This window comes from Vigna unguiculata, chromosome 3 (assembly GCF_037176805.1).
Source record: "Vigna unguiculata cultivar grain cowpea cultivar isolate G323 ecotype 2 chromosome 3, ASM3717680v1, whole genome shotgun sequence".
Lineage (NCBI taxonomy): Eukaryota > Viridiplantae > Streptophyta > Magnoliopsida > Fabales > Fabaceae > Vigna > Vigna unguiculata.
The window spans coordinates 28,896,116-28,912,858 of NC_140794.1; the positions used below are offsets into that span (position 1 = coordinate 28,896,116).

General features: G+C 33.6%; 2 protein-coding genes across 2 annotated transcripts; both read right to left on the reverse strand.

Annotated features, from left to right (window-relative positions):
• Positions 1-3,785: 3,785 nt before the first annotated feature.
• Positions 3,786-4,804, reverse strand: LOC114176229 (putative glutathione S-transferase). Its single transcript, XM_028061190.2, has 2 exons — positions 4,381-4,804; positions 3,786-4,286 (listed from the first exon to the last, which is right to left on the reverse strand). The coding sequence occupies exons 1-2, from the start codon at positions 4,702-4,704 to the stop codon at positions 3,948-3,950; spliced, it is 663 nt and encodes a 220-aa protein (XP_027916991.2). The 5' UTR covers positions 4,705-4,804; the 3' UTR covers positions 3,786-3,947.
• Positions 4,805-9,219: 4,415 nt separating this feature from the next.
• On the reverse strand, positions 9,220-11,409 carry LOC114176818 (cytoplasmic dynein 2 light intermediate chain). Its single transcript, XM_028061987.2, has 3 exons — positions 11,117-11,409; positions 10,793-10,981; positions 9,220-9,580 (listed from the first exon to the last, which is right to left on the reverse strand). Exons 1-3 carry the CDS (start codon positions 11,345-11,347, stop codon positions 9,497-9,499), a joined length of 504 nt encoding a protein of 167 aa, XP_027917788.1. The 5' UTR covers positions 11,348-11,409; the 3' UTR covers positions 9,220-9,496.
• Positions 11,410-16,743: the final 5,334 nt, after the last annotated feature.

Below are 16,743 nucleotides of genomic sequence, written 5' to 3' on the forward strand. Positions count from 1 at the left end.
CCGTCTGGATCGTCGGGACTGTCTGGATCATCGGGCCTGTTTGGGTCATCATTCTCGTCCGGGTAATCGGGCCCGTCCGGGTCGTCGGGCCTGTTTGGGTCGTTAGACGTGTCCAAGTCATCGGGCCCATCCGAGTTGTCGGACCCATCCGGGTCCTCGGGCCCATCCTAGTCGTCGGACCTGTCCGGGTCTTCGGGCCCATATGGGTGTACGGGCCCAATGATTTGGAAGGGCCCATCTAGGTCGTCGGGCACATCCGGGTTGTTTGGCCCGTATAGGTCGTCAGGCCCTTTTGGATCATCAGGCTCGTCTGGATCGTCGGGCCCGTTTGGGTCATCGGGCCCGCTTGGGTCGTCAGGCCCGTTTGGGTCGTCGGGCACGTTCCGGTTGTCGGGCACGTCCAGTTTGTCGGGCCCGTTTGGGTCATCGGGCACGTTCCGATCGACGGGCACGTCCGGGTCGTCGGGCTTGTCTGGGTCGTCGGGCCCGTCTGGGTCGTCGGACCCGTCCGGGTCGTTGTGCCCGTTCGGATCATCTAGAATATGAGGTTGAGTGAGAAGAATTTCAAATTCCACCTATTTTGAGGGTATTTGAATTTCTACTAATTTAGCTAATTGAAATCCTTCAAAAAAAATGTTTGCATTTGAAATGTTTTTTAATTTCTCTATCCAAACAAAGCATTTCATTACAAAGAAATCTAAATTCTTCAAAAAAATGAATTGTTTCATTAAAATACTATATCCAAACACACTCTTAGCTTAAATGATTGGATTTCAATTGGAGTGGCTTGAATTATAAATGGTAACTTTCTTGGTTGTGGCATTGAAACAAACAAATTAGAAGCAAGATACCTTAGAAGTAACGATTGTTTATTTAAAGGAAAAAAAAGTGAACAATTTTTTCCCAAACGAAGTAATATGATATTTATTCTGTGAAATAAAAATGTTTATAGACAAGGTGTAAAAGTTTAAAAATTTTAAAAACTCGATATAACTTTTTAAAATTATTTTAGTTTACCTCAATTAAAAACATTATGCTTTAATATAATTTTTGTAAAGTTATTAAAATAAAAAAATTATTTAAAATTATAATTTGTTTGTTTTTCAAAAGGCTATACAATTGGTTTAAATAAAAATTTTCCGTGCAGTTATAAAATATTTTTCGTCTCGTATCATTTCATAATGCAGAAACACAACATATTTAGATTGACCATTTCTTCTTGATGATTATTATTGGTATTACTATATCATTAATTAAAAAATAGGGATGAATTATTGTTGATATTATTAAGTTTTTAATAGGCACAAATTTTAATTTTTGTGTCAAATTCATGAACTAAAAATATATTTACTCTTTATTATTATTATTAAAAGAAATTCATATACGATAAATTTAGGAATAACAAAAAACATGATAAAAAATTTCATTTAATATAATATCAATTTGGTCCCTATTTTCATTCAATTTTATTATTTTAGTCTTAATATTATTTTTTTATTTAAAGAGGTCCCAATTTTCATCAATTTTGTTTAATTTGGTCATTTTTTGTTAGCGTTATGAATAAATAATGATTGTCACATGTCACTTTGTGTTTTTTTTTTTATTTTTTAAATTAAAAAAAAATGTCTATTGTAAATCCAACAGTATGTCACATGTCAGAGTCAATGTTTTATATTCAATTTGGTCCTTATATTCATTATTTTTGTCCAATTTAGTACTAATTTTATTTAAAATTGAGCAATTTTGTCCCTCCCAAAATTGATACCAAATTTAATTTTTATATAAAGCTTATAATGATATTTTTATTAAAATTCACATTTTTATTAAATATTTTTTGTTGAAGGTTCTTATTATTTTAAAATTAGAATGAAAATTTTAAGGATGACAACTAACAACATCTATTTTAAATTTTAAAATTAGTCTTCATCTTTACAGTTTTCGTTCTAATTTTAAACTAACTTTAAACCAAAATATTTAATAAAAAATGTGAATTTTATTAAAAACATCATTATAACTTTTATATAAAAATTAAATTTAGTCTTAATTTCATAAGGGACAAAATTGTTCCATTTCAATAAAATTAGAACTAAATTAAACAAAAATAACGAATACAGAAACCAAATTGAATACAAAACATTAAGTGTAACACATAACACACGGTTGGATTACACGTGGACATTTATTTAAAAATTAACAAAAAAATCACAAAATGACATGTGGTTGTGACTGTTCATTACCGTAAATTATTTAAACGACAGTTAGCAAAAACAAGACCAAATTGAACAAAATTAACGAAAATTTGGACTTATTTAAATAAAAAAATAATATTGAGACTAAAATAATAAAATTAGACAAAAATAAAGATCAAATTAGTATTTTAACCAATATTTAACTAAAAAGTCTATTTCAAAATTTTAGTCATATAACAATATGTTACTAATCATTTATTATGTCAATTTAATAATTTATCACAATGAAATTCATAATCAAATGTTACTTTTTAATCTTAATATGTATCACTAAAAAAATAATATCTGTGATTTCATATATCAGTGCCTTTCAATGTATTTTTACCCGTCCATATCTACATATGATTTCATTTACAAATTTTTAAGACCAACGTCATAGTAATTTTATTTTGTACGAGATCGCATCTTATAATATGTGTACGTTCTCCTTTAACAACAACACATCTACGAGAACACATCATACAATATGCCTACACTATTTATTTGATCAATCCTTTTAGTTTTTAACAATAACAAATTCTATAATTTAGAGTGTTTTTAATAAAAAAAAATATACATAATTATTAAATCAATTATATATTACCCGTCTTAAATTAAGTTTTGAAAAATATGTAAATATTATTATACATAAATATGCATAGTTAATTATTATGTATAATACTAACTAATATAGTTTATACGTAATTACAAACTATTTTTATTATTTACTTAATTATATCAAACATGACCATTGTAACGAATTTAAATTTTATTTATACATACGATAAAATTATATATTATTGCAAAAAATATAATAATATACTTTTGATAACACTGTAATATTAAATTGACTGCTCCTTATTGATAAACCGATAAATTAACAAATTCAACGACCGTGTGTACATGGGTCTAAAAACATAAAACTTTACTACAAAAGAAATGCGGTGGATCTCTAACTTTTGGACGCATGGTTGCATATTTACAATACGTGGCAACAACTTTGTCTCTCAAAAGTTCAAAACCACGATTTCTCTCTCAAAAATTCGGAAATAACTCTATTTATTAGCCTCTTTTTCTTCCTCCCGCACATTTCAAAAACAATTTCCTCTTCTTTTTCTCAAATTGTAGAAGTTTTTCATCTTCTCTCATTTTCATTTTCATAATCCTTTTTCTTTTTTCTTACATTCTTTTTTCATTGCTTAAAATTTGTGTTTTTATTTGCTACTTTCTTCTTTCACCCCTTAAAGTTTGAAAAATCTTTTAAGCGACCCTCATTTAACCTTTATTTTATTATAGTGTCAACGTGTTATGACATTTCAAGTGACAATAATTCTACCTACTTCTTATATTTGTAAAATTTTAATTTATTTTATATATTTTTATTAAAGATTTTAAATTGTTGTGCTTCCAAACCTTCTTTATACAAAAGAATTAAAAAATCATTTTTCTAACATTATCTCTTAGACATTTTAACTATCATTGTGTTGGAGAGTATTCTTTTTCTTTTGTAAAAAGTGATGCTTAGCAATGGTAAAAGCAATGTTCTGTTCACATGGCTGATGAAAGTAAAATTAATATATATTATTTTGAAGCAACAAAACAGAGAACCAACTTAAAATAGGCAATACCCTAACAATGCTTTTTTTTTCTCATGACAAGATGAATAGTAGGGAAGAAAAACATGGGAATTTATAATGAACCAGAGCTCTTTAAATTGTTCTATTTCTTTGCAGAAGCTTTGAAGAAAGCAAACAATTCATCTCTAGGAGGAAGACCCTCTTTGATGACAGGATGATTCACAAACTCTTGACTCCATTTATATAACTTGGGAAAATTCTCATGTGTAAGCAATTCCAAGCCTGCAATTTCTTGCAATATAGCAACCCAATATCCAACGAAATTAGCAACAATATCTACCAATCCTATGCTCTCTCCTCCAAAGAACCTCTTCTCCTTCAGAGCTTCCTGCAGGATCTCCAAAGCTTCCATGGCTTCCTCCACCGCCTTCTCTCGCCCCTTCTCATCACTCCAGCACGCATTCCATATTGCAGGCAAAATCTAAAATCAAAACAAAAAAAAAAAAAAAGTGAAAAATTTTGCAACTCAGCAATAATTTATTGTAAAAGTGGAAGAGAAATAATGTAAGGCATACCTTGTCATCTAAGGTCTTGGCCCAGAAATGTGCCAAGGCTCTCTCATAAGGGTCTTGAGGCAAGAGAGGGTTGTTTGTCCAAGTTTGGTCTATGTATTCAACAATAACAAGTGATTCGGCTAAAGGGTTCCCATTGTGGATGAGAATAGGAACCTTCTTGTGGACAGGGTTGTACCTGAGAAGGTCCTGGCTCTTGTTGCGAAGATCTTCTTCGGAGTATTTGTAGGAAACTCCCTTGAGCTTGAGAGCAAGGTCTACCCTGTTGCTAAATGGGCTGGCCCACTTTCCCAATACCCTCACTTCTTCTGAGCTCCCTGAACCCATTGTTGATGCTCAAAATTGAATTCTGCAGCACAGTAGGGTGTTATAGGTAGGGTTTCTACTTTATAGAGAGACAAGTCAAGTTGGAATTTGGTTTCGTTTTGGTCAACTTCGGGGACTGGGGTTTGGTGGATTGGTGGAGCTCGTGGTGTGGTAGGTGCTTTCCTACAATCTCATGTATTTCATATTATATTAAGATTTTGGTATTTTTGCAACAAAAATTATCTAAAACATATACTTCAAATTTGTAATGGAATATTTTTAGTAGATATTCACGTGCAGTGTATATCCTTCAGAACAGGAGAAAACTGTTCATTTTTGAATAATAATATTTACATTTAAAAAAAATGTATAAATATTTATGGATTTCTGATACCTGTACATATAAAAGAAGACCGTGAATATTTTTCATGATACCAACCTATAATGGAACATGTAATAAGATAAATACTTTTACACAAAGCGAGTAGATAGACATATATTAAAGTACACAGACATACATGAAAGTACATGTATTTTAACAAAATATAAATAGTTAAATATGTTTTTATCTCAAACTATAACACAATTTTGTTTTTAGTTTCTATTTTAAAGTTTGATCCTCTTAAGTCCCTATCCTTATAAAACACATGAATTTAGTTCTTAATATTGGACGGAGTTAACCGTTTTCGTGACATGACAAACGGTTTGCACATCCACCATCCATTTTTTGACATTTGTTCTCTTTAAAATTACACATGTAAGTTTATTTTTTTTATACCATTTTATTTTATTTTTTTGTTTTCTTTTCTTTTCCCTCTTCTTCGGCCTCCTTTATAACCTCCATCTTCATCTTCCTTTCTCCCTCCACCATTTCCATCCTTCCCCTCCCCCACCTTCACTCGACCATCATTTTCTTCCTCCCTTTATTTTTTATCAATAGAGTTAATCAATAATTCATTTCTCCCATTTTCATCTTCTCCATCAATTCTCCTCTTTTCTCCCCCTTTATCATGCTCATCCTCTCAGACTTATCTATTTTTTCTTCCAATAACTCTTTCAACTCTCTCTATGGAATGTAAATCCTTCAAAATACATAATAATTTTTTTGGAAGAATGATGATATTTCTACTATATGTACAAAAGAAATATATAAAATAGATAAACAACTAATGTAGTATAGATATTAATTATGTTTTATTTTTAATAAAATAAAAAGAACTTAGTATTTGTGTGTTTAATAAAAAAATAATATTAATATATAATTAATTTTTAAAGAGTTATAGAGAATTTTAAATTTATAAATAAAAGGTAAAAGGTAATTTTGTTCAAGGTGAACAGGTCAAAATTTAAGCAAAACATTGATAAGGTAGGTGACCCATCCATTGAGTAGGTGTTTGTGTAGGTTGTTGATATGTGTAGTTGACATCTCCAATTTTTTTTTTACACACATTCTGATTTTTTTTCTTATTTTTGGAATTGGAGAAACTGAGGAAATTGGTGATGGAGAGGAATGATGGAGGTGGTGGAGTAGGGAAAGAGGATGAAGATGAAGGTGAGGAGGGAGAAGAAGGTGCCCGGAGGAGAGGAGAAAATTTATGTGTGTGTCTCTGTGATGTGTTGGATTGAAATTGATAAAGGGAAGGAGAAGAGAGGATTAACTAGGTGAAGGTGGGAGAGGGGAAGGATGGAGATGGTGGATAGGGAAAGGAAGATGAAGATGGAAGTTAGAAGGGAGAAGAAGATGGCCGGAGAAGAGGGAAAAGAAAAAAAACGAAAATAAAAGAAAATAAAATGGTAAGAAAAAAAAATAAACTTACAAGTGTAATTTTAAAGAGAACACGTGTCAAAAATGAATGATGGACTTGCATACCGTTTGCCATGTCACGAAAACCTTTAATAGCGTCCAATATTGAGGACCAAATTCATGTGTTTTATAGGAACAATAACTTAACAAGATCAAACTTTGAAATAGGAATTAAAACCAAAATCATGTTATAGTTTAGGAACAAAAACATAGTTAACCCAAATATAAATTGTATTTTAGTACACATTTTAAAATACATTTCCTTAATTTTCTGCAACTTATTTCATTTGGAACATTACTATTTTTTTAAATAATCTTTTTTATCTATATATATATATATATATATATTAAATTTATATTTTGGTTAAAAAAATTAGTGAGATGTAAAACAATAATAAAAAACACAATATAGTAATGTAATTTAGTGTCCAACGCTTACCATGAGAGTGACTTTGTGCGCCTAAGGATGTTAAATGCAATGATTTAAATAATTTACAAATAACAAATTTTATAATTTTTTTATGTCCAAGAACACAAAGAAACTATTTATGGAACAAAAAACGATTAACAAGGTGTATAAGAAACCATTGTCCAAGACAAAAAAATGACTGTCCAAATATATATATATATATATATATATATATATATATATATATATATATATATATATATATATATATATATATATATATATATATTCACTACACAAGAATTCAGTTATATCACATCCATTTCATTACTTTCTTTTTTTTTCTCACAATATTTCTTTATATATCTTGCTAATATAAATTTCTTTAAAATATATGTATTCTTAAATTTTTTTTATCTAACCTTTACATCTATTTATCTAAATATTTATTTATATATCATTTTTCTAAATAGTTATATCTATTTATTTCTATTTGAACATTTCTTTAAGATATATCTATTTTTTAAAAAAATTAATTTATCTAATTTTTTACTTGTCTAATTTATTAAATATTACAAACTAATTTTAATATGTTAGGCATCACCATTATGAGTTACTTAATATATTATCAAAGAAGTTTACCCTCAATTAGGAGTGGACATAAAATCTAATTTTTTTATCCAATCCACTTTTGCTCCAATCCAATCCATTTAAAATTCATTTTATTAAAAATCCAATCCATTTAAAATCCATTTTAATGGATCTGAATTTCAATCTAATCTACATTTTATATATTTTATGCATTAGATATTCATTCTATAAATCAAGATTTTCAAATGTGGATAATCCAAAAAATCCAATCCAAATTTTCAATTTAAATTTTTAGTTGGGTTAGGCTAAAGGTTGATATGGACTAGGCTAAATTCAGACTCGGATGGGCATTGTTTGATGACCGGTACGGACCGGACATGACCGACAACCCTAAAGGGTCAAACGGGTCCGACGACCAGAATAGACTTTGTGGGCCTAAAGACATGAGCGGGCTCAGCAAGCCTGACAAACCGGGTAAGTTGATCGGGACCAACGCCCTGAAAAAGTCGGGTGCGCCTAATGCTCTCAACGGGTCAGGTGGGCCCGAAGACCCGAACGGGCCAAGCAGCCATGATGACCTGAACGGGCTAGGCGGACCCGAAGACCTAAATGGACCAAGCGAGTCCGATGACCCAAACGGGCCAAGCGGGCCCAAAGACCCGAACGAGCCAGGTAGGCCCAAAGACTTGAAAGAGTCAGGTAGGCCCGAAGACCCAAACGAGCCAGGTGGGCCTAATGCCCCGAGCGAGTCAAGCGGGCTTGAAGACCAAAATGGGTCAGGCGGGCCCGAAGACCCGAACGGGCCAGCTGGACCCAATGACCCGAATGAGCCAATTGGGCACGAAGACATGAACGAGCCAAGTGGGATCGATGACCCAAACGAGTCAAACGAGCTCAAAACCGAACAGACTTGGCAGGCCTGATGATTCGAACGGGCCAGGTGGGCCCGAAGACTCAGATGGGTTAGGATGGGTCGGCCCAACGATTCGAACGGGTTATGCCTGACGATCTATACGAATTGGACAGACTTGACAACCCTGATGGACCGAGCGGGCCCGATGATTCAGACAAGCTGAGTTGGCTCGACGACCCGGGCAAGCTAAGTTGACCCGACGACTCAGATGGATTGTGCCAGACGACCCATACCAATCGGGAAGACCTGATGCCAGAATAGGCCAAGCGGGCCCAAAGACGTTGATGGGCTAAGCCGGACCGACATGACGATTCATATAGGTCATACCCGACGACCTGTACGGACTGAGCAGGCTCGAGACCCTGATGGGCCGAGCGAGCTCGACGACCCGAACAGGTTGAGTGGTGTTGACCTTAAAGATACAAGTTTTAGAAAATTCAATTTAATTTTTTTTATAAAAAATAGATTCTAGATTTTGAACTTGACCCAAATATTTAGATTGGATTTAAATCTTGATCCAAATATTTGAATCTAGATTTAAAAAAAAATCCAAACTTGTTTTGCTGAAAAAATAGATTTGGGTCAAAAATCTAATCTAATTATTTGGATCTAAAGTGGATGTGAGTTGGATTATTAAAAATCCAATTCATGCTCACCCATACCCTCGATTTTGCTCCCATAAGAAAAATGTAAAACCTCAAAGATATTTTTGAAATAGTAGCATGAAATAAAGTAGGGAAAGGAAACTTATATTTAAGTCCACCAAACATAATCATTTTTTTCTTACATGAGTACGTTATAACAAATATAAAAAGTTGATTACTTTTAAATCAAGAAATTATTATTAATCGGGTAATTTGTCAATAATATACAAAAACAACCAACTAATACGTTATTTCTGAGTGACACCGGCATCTACAACTACAGGTTTAGGTACTTTTCGGATCAAAGTTTCTGCTATGATGCCCGTACACAGCAATTATCTTGTATATTTTTGGTACATAAAACATGTTCAACCAAAGATACAACAAAATTCGAGCCACTAAAATTAAAAAGCAAAAAGGGTAATTTGAGGTTAATCGGAGGACTAGTTACATTACTTAGAACCATGCTTACCATACTCTTCTACTCTGTGAAGAGCATCCATGAGAACATCAGTTGTCCAATCCTTTACATCCTCCTGTTCACAGCATGGGAAAATTTCAGTTACTCAGGGTGTTTGGATTAGGTTCATGGTGAGAAATTATCAATTAATTTTTCATGATGGAGGAAGGTAAAACAACAAATACTTCTCTCTTTCAGGATGATAGGATAGAATTGATTTTTGTGTTATCTAAACACATTGTAATTTAAATGTTTCCTAACTCCAATGCAAGTACATATGCTGATTGATTCTTAAAGTTAAGCAACTTTAAAATATCATTAGAACACATGAGTACTTAAAGACGTTGCATATGTAAGAAAATGCAACTCACAACATTACTTAGCATTACAAAAACAATTTTTCAAGTCAAAATGAAAAAATATCGCTAGTACAGAGATATAAGAGGACTTACTAAAAACAAAAATCTTACTACTACTAAAAACAACTTAAAAACTCAGGCTCAATTCTACCATTCGAATGAAAATTGGCAAGAGTGTGTTTTTGAAAACCATTCAACCTCCATCGAATGTGAATCCAACAATTTCTCTTACGATCGGTTTAGTTTTGAAAAAAAAAAATAGAGGAAGTAAGCTGAGAAAAGAGAAAACAAATAGCTGAAAAATAGAAAGAAAATGTTTTCAAAATTGTGTAATTTGATAATAAATAAGAAAAAGTAGAGTGAGTCCAACAATATTACAGGTACAGTAGGTTTTCCAATTTACTATGGTAATTTGCATTTTATTGAATGCATTGCATATTACTAAGGTGAAACTTTACCAAACAAACCAACAAAAGTAATGATCTCGCTCTTTTCTTTTCCCTCCTCCCAACCAGAGAAAAACCCTTTGTCATGTTTAGTTTCTTAGAAAATGAGAAATGAGTGTTGAAAACACAAAAACAAAAAGTTTTTCAGCACGCAAATCTCTCTTTCTCAATAAACTAAACATGTATGGCAAAAATTATTGGACTCGGAGGTTGAATAGTTTTGCAAACACACTCTAAGTTTTCAATTTTTGCATTGAAAATGCCCATCAAAGCAAGTGATAACTGCCTAGATCATGTGCAATGAAGAATATTTCATAGATTATATAGACAAATCTAACAAAAGTCTAGAGAAGTTAATTTCAACCATAGTTATATAGCTATCTATTTTAGATCAGTTTCTTTCGAGAAAGCATGTTCTCATCAAATACAAAGCCTACAAACATATAAAGAAAGTAAAGAATATAGTAAGGTGAGAGTGATCACCATGCGCAATGGTTCTCCGGTTCTTATTCTGGAATTAGGGCGCGATAAAGTGGACTCAAACGGAGTTCTGGGCCTGATTTCTCGAAACTTCTCCCACTCCTCTCGGGTGACCATTCTAACGGTGCCTTGACCTTCAGGAGCATTCTTTATCTTACGCTCCAACAGCTCTTGGGATTTAGATTCATCATACTGTCACCGATTACATCCATTAGTCACAACTTCATTTCATCGAACACGTGATGTGCATCAAGATCAATCACCGTAACCCTCACATTGATATACTTGTTAGTTTATATTGTGAAGTTGGGGAGGTGGCATACGTACCATCATGAGGAGTTTGGCGAGGAGAGCGATTCCGACGACGGCGACAACCATGGGCATGGTGGCGGTGTCGAGGTATGACAGGGATTCGGGAACTGTAACGATAAACTGGTCCTTGCTCTTGGGTTGCCTCATCTTCCTTTTCTTCTCCAATTCCAACGCTCTTCTCTTCAATGCTTCTGTCGGCACACCACCACGAAGAGTGTGCAATAATCTACACTTCAACGCGTTCATCTTTCGTTACCTTTCATCGAACACCCTCTCTGCCCAATTCATGTCTTCAATGTCCCTTTACTGTTATATATAGTATTAATAAATATTTCTTTTATATAATTAAAATTTATAATAAAAATATTTAAATATGTTGATTATATTTAAAATTTACCATAAATATTTTTATATTTTATTTTTAAATTTTTTATTTGAAAAATAACTTTATCAGACATTTTCTCTTTTTTATCATGATTCATTGTTTTGAATGTTCATCGAATAGAATTGTGTTATTGGTGCAAAAAAAGTTTATTGATTTTATACAGAATAAATAATACTTATTTAAAAATTCATCAATTATCTTTAGTGATATTTCTCTGAAAAGAAAAATCAATCTTTTACCTTTTATTTACAGAATTCGACTTGTTTCATTTTTGGGAGTTTAGGATTCGGTTTATGGTCCAAATTCGAACATAGGGTTTCTATGGAATAAGATTGAAAACGTGGGACTAAGAATGAAACAAAATTAAAAAAAAATCGAAAAGTTGAATTTTTTTAAAAAAACAAGAAATAAATTAAAAGTGTATAAGAAATTAAATTTATGTGATTGAATATTTTTATATTATTATATATAAAAAACAGTAAAATAAAATTTCAAAAATAATTTTATGAATAATATATATATATATATATATATATATATATATATATATATATTTATTTATTTTGTAACGTCCCATTAAATCAATAATAAAAATTAAAGAAACGTCACACAAGATAATGTAGGAGCGCGGTTTAGGAACGTAAGCATAACTCCTTACAATACTCAAGGCACACCACGATGCCAAAACTAATCAAAATACAAAGTTTAACAGTACACCAAAAATAAATTTAAAAGTCAAGTAAATACATGGGCTATAGCCTTGTAATAAAACCTAAAGTAGTATAATCAGTCCAGGCATACTACGCAGCGGAATCATCCATTTCCTGTTGACCTCGAGTGTCTCTCGCATATGCTCACATCAATAAGTTGATGATCATCGCAAAAGGAGAAGAACCACATACAAGATAACCAAACAAGCAAACATGGTAAGCTAGAGTAGAAACAAGCTAGAATAGAAACAGTTTATCAAGCAGTCACATGCTATTACACAATCCAAGCAATATATATATATATATATATATATATATCATCCAAACATGTTATGACTCCTCAAACAATACACTAGACTCTGACTCGACTCATCCGGATACATATAATCTAGTCGGATTTAACGAATGCTTGCACTTGTGGTGGATATCTCTACTCACCCCCGAGCTGCTCACCCCTAGAGATGGCAAATAAACCCGTCCCCGTGGGTATTGTCCAAACCCGTCCCCGTTTTAACGGGAAATCTCCGCATTGACTGGGTATGGGTATGGGGATGGTTATGGGTATGTACATATCCCCACCATAATACTCGTCGCCGCCATATCTCCGTCATCATTTAAATTATTAAAATATTCACAATTAATTAAGTAACCATATATATATATATATATTTATTTCTCAATTTTTTATTTCTTCTAATTATTTGGTTTGTCATGAAACTCATTCACATCTCCAATATATTTTTCATCTTATCATAACATTTATGTAATTATGTTAAAATGATGTATGTTAATGAAATTTTTTTTATATCTCATATTTGAATATTTCTATTATTTTTTAATATTTTTATTTATTGTATATTTTCCTTTCATATGAATATGTTCAATACTTTCAATTTAAGTGTTTAATAGCCTAAATATTTCATTTACTAGGTAATATAAAAAAAATTCTTTACTTATTTTTATTAATTTTTGTTTCATTTGAAAAATTCTTTTGTTTCGCTAAAACAATTATTTTCAACCATTGAGTATATATGTTGATATTTGAAAAGTGTTCTTAGATGTCTAAGGTATTTTTCATCTTATCATACCTTTAATTATACATTCGTTTTCCTTTGTGTGATTTCTTTCAATAGTTTCTCAAATTGTTTCTAAGACATACATTCGTTAATTTTTCAATATTTTTATTTGTTGTTTTTTTTCATCATGTAGAATACTATTTCAGAATATTTTATCTAATTATTTTTATTTTCTAACTCATTATATCAATCATACTGTAATTTTTCACTATAATTGTATAAATAACTTTTATTTACTACAATATCAAAATTTAATGTAATTGCCATGAATATTTTTTATCACCATCCAACATATATTGGAGTTCAAAAGATACAATAATTATGTTAAATTTGTTTTATTATGTTTATTATTTGTTATTTGCGTCATTTTGATTAAGTGATGTATTATCATTTTTATTAGTGTATAAAAAAATAGATTAATTAGAATTTAAAAAATTGAAGTAAACAAACATTTAAAATATATTTTAATTTGAATATTTGTTTTTCTTTACATTTTTTTAAAAATAGTTTTAAATTTTATCAACTAGGTTTCATTAATGTTTGCAGTTTGCAAATTTAATAAATATTTTAGTTCTCATGAAATTTTATTTGGTATTCCAATCTAAGATGTAAACAATTATAATTTATTTCAAAGTATTTGATATCAAAGAAACAACAATCCTCCTAATATTGAATATTTGATAATATTATGTTTCCTTTACCGTAATTTTTTATCATTTTATAAAAATTAATTAATCTTTATATTGAAGTTAGTAAGGAAACGGGTACGGGTATGGGTACGAGATTATACCCGTTACCCGGTGGGGATGGGGATGAGATAAAACTTTGATACCCGTTGGGTTTGGGTATGGGTATGGGGATGCATTTTTTTTACGGGGATGGGTATGGGATAGTGAAACTCGTCCCCGCCCCGTTGCCATCCCTACTCACCCCCGAGCTAAGTGTTACAAGTGATACAATGTCTCAATCCCCCACACACAAGGTTAGCCCTTAATGAGTTTTAGGTCTCCTGCTACTCTCACCACAAGAGTCAGTCCGCTCTAAGTGAGACTAACTGACTCCTTAGAGTGTCAAGATGCAACCTTACCTTGAATCCTTACCAAATTATATAGATGGGGCACCACCATGAATTCCCACTAACATGGGTCATGCAACTACGTCCCGACCACTGAAGCACGACCAGGAAGCCTCACCTAGAGACTCATGGATTTATGTACTAACCACGTACCAAATATTCAAACAACCAAATAATATTAATCATGCCTTTAAAACCTCATGCCAACTTCTATGACCCATCCTCATTCATATTCCATGTTGGATCCATACCATTTCATTCTTCCCAATTCATGAATATAGAGTTTCATCTCATACCAATACCATTGCCACTTTAGTACCAATCATCTCATTCATCTTACATGACAAGATCATACCAGCATATCAATTCAATTCATAACTACATATATCTCATGCCTTTATTAAACTTCATACTTTAAATATACAAATCAATCAACCAAACAATCCATAACAATCAAGTGAAGAAAATAGCGAGGCCTACAGCGGATCTCGCTCAAGCTAGAAGCCTTCGCTCAGGCGAGAGGGGTCCCCTCGCTCAAGCTACAAGCCCTCGCTTAGGTGAGATCACGACAGAGACTCTGGGAGGTTTTTCGCACGCTCGCTTAGGCGAGCCCACTCCTCGCCTAGGCTGCAACTGCAGCGACACACGTCGAGCTCCCACGCGTTCTCGCTTAGGCGAGCATCTCTCGCTTGAGCGAGATAGTACCTCGCTCAAAACGAAAGCCCTCCGCCTAAGCGAGAGCTCGAGCGCGAGCTAGGGTTTGTTTCTGCAAGTCTCGCCTAGGCGAGACAGGGTCGCTTAGGCGAAAATGTCGGGTCTCGACACTGTTCTCCTTGCAACAGTCATACACTCATGCCCAAACAACAATACCATTCCATCCAAACGTTTACAGTAGCACATTAACCACACAATGATGCAAACATTGACAACATAAGTAGGAATCAAAATGACATGAAATTCCTAGCTTCCCTTAGCTGGAAATAGCTAGCAAAAGACTCCTAAACCGAAACTAGTGAGCACAGCAGCTTCGAGGTTAGCTCAGGAACCACTTAAGGAGCTGGAAAAATCAAAGGGACAGTAGGGACATAAGCTACCCAGAGTAACAGTAGTAGAGAAATGCAAGTACGGTGAGGAAACACTTACGTGGGAAGAAATGAACTGGTTCAAACTCGCTTGACTAAGGTGGTACCAAACCCTAGCAAAGGGGGAGACGGTTGCAACTCTAAGGTTTTCTGAAAATGAGTAGAATGAGTGAGTTAGGGCAGACTTAGGGTCTGTTTTCTCCTTTGAGTCAGCCTTAGGCCCATCTGATTTGGAATGACCTTTTAAAATAAGGCATAAATATAAGTGGGCCTTACATTCTCCCCAACAAGAAAAATTTTTGACCTCGAAAATGAAAACTTACCACGTAAAAGGATGTGGATGTGATTTCCTTATATCCTCCTCCAACTCCCAAGTCGAGTCACCTGTCCTCCGATCCCAGATGATTTTGACCAGGCTAACTGGTTTTCCTTGGTGTTCCTCTACTTTTCTGTCTTCTAAAGCCATGGGTAGTACCTCCATAGCGAGATCCTCTCTAATCTGCACATCCTCTGCTTCTAACACATGAGACGGGTCAAAGACATACTTCCTCAACTATGATACGTGAAATACCGGATGGAGATTTGCCAATTGAGGAGGCAAAGATATCTCATAAGCAACGGGCTCAATCCTCCTCGAGATCTGATAAGGGCCAAGGAACTTAGGAGAAAACTTCCTTGAGTGGAGAGCCCTTCCCACACCAATGGTTCGGGTCACCCTCAAGAATACGTGATCTCAAGCCGCGAATTCTAAAGGTCTCCTCCTGCGGTCAACGTAAGCATTCTGTCTAATCTAAGACGCTTGTATTCTGTCCCTCACCATTCTCACCTTCTCGGTGGTCTGTTCTAACAACTCTGGTCCAACAAGTACTGCTTCCCCATCCTGATACCAACAAAGAGGGTCCTACACTTTCTGCCATAAAGAGCACCATATGACGCCATGTCAATGCTCGCATGAAAACTATTATTGTAGGTGAACTCTATCAAAGGTAAAACTTCATCCCAAGCACCCAAATGATCTAGTATGCACGTCCTCAACAAATCCTCGAGTGACTGGATCGTCCTCTCAGACTGGCCATCGGTCGGAGGATGATAAGCTGAACTTATGGTGAGCTTGCTACCCAAAGCACTCTGTAGCGTCTGCCAAAACCGTGAAGTGAACCGTGGTTCTCTGTCGGAGACTATACTCGAAGGTACTCCATGCAACCTTACAATCTCCTTAATGTACAACTGGGCCAATTTGGCCATGGACATCCTCAAGTTCATTGCCAAGAAATGAGCACTCTTGGTGAGTCGATCCACTATAACCCAGATGGT

Coding starts and splice junctions, on each gene's coding strand:
- LOC114176818 (XM_028061987.2), bottom strand. CDS start 11,347: ATGAACGCGTTGAAGTGTAGATTATTGCACACTCTTCGTGGTGGTGTG. Junction 10,982..11,116: donor TCGCCAAACTCCTCATGATG/GTACGTATGCCA, acceptor AATCGGTGACAG/TATGATGAATCTAAATCCCA. Junction 9,581..10,792: donor CCGGAGAACCATTGCGCATG/GTGATCACTCTC, acceptor TGCTGTGAACAG/GAGGATGTAAAGGATTGGAC.
- LOC114176229 (XM_028061190.2), bottom strand. CDS start 4,704: ATGGGTTCAGGGAGCTCAGAAGAAGTGAGGGTATTGGGAAAGTGGGCC. Junction 4,287..4,380: donor CCAAGACCTTAGATGACAAG/GTATGCCTTACA, acceptor TTTTGATTTTAG/ATTTTGCCTGCAATATGGAA.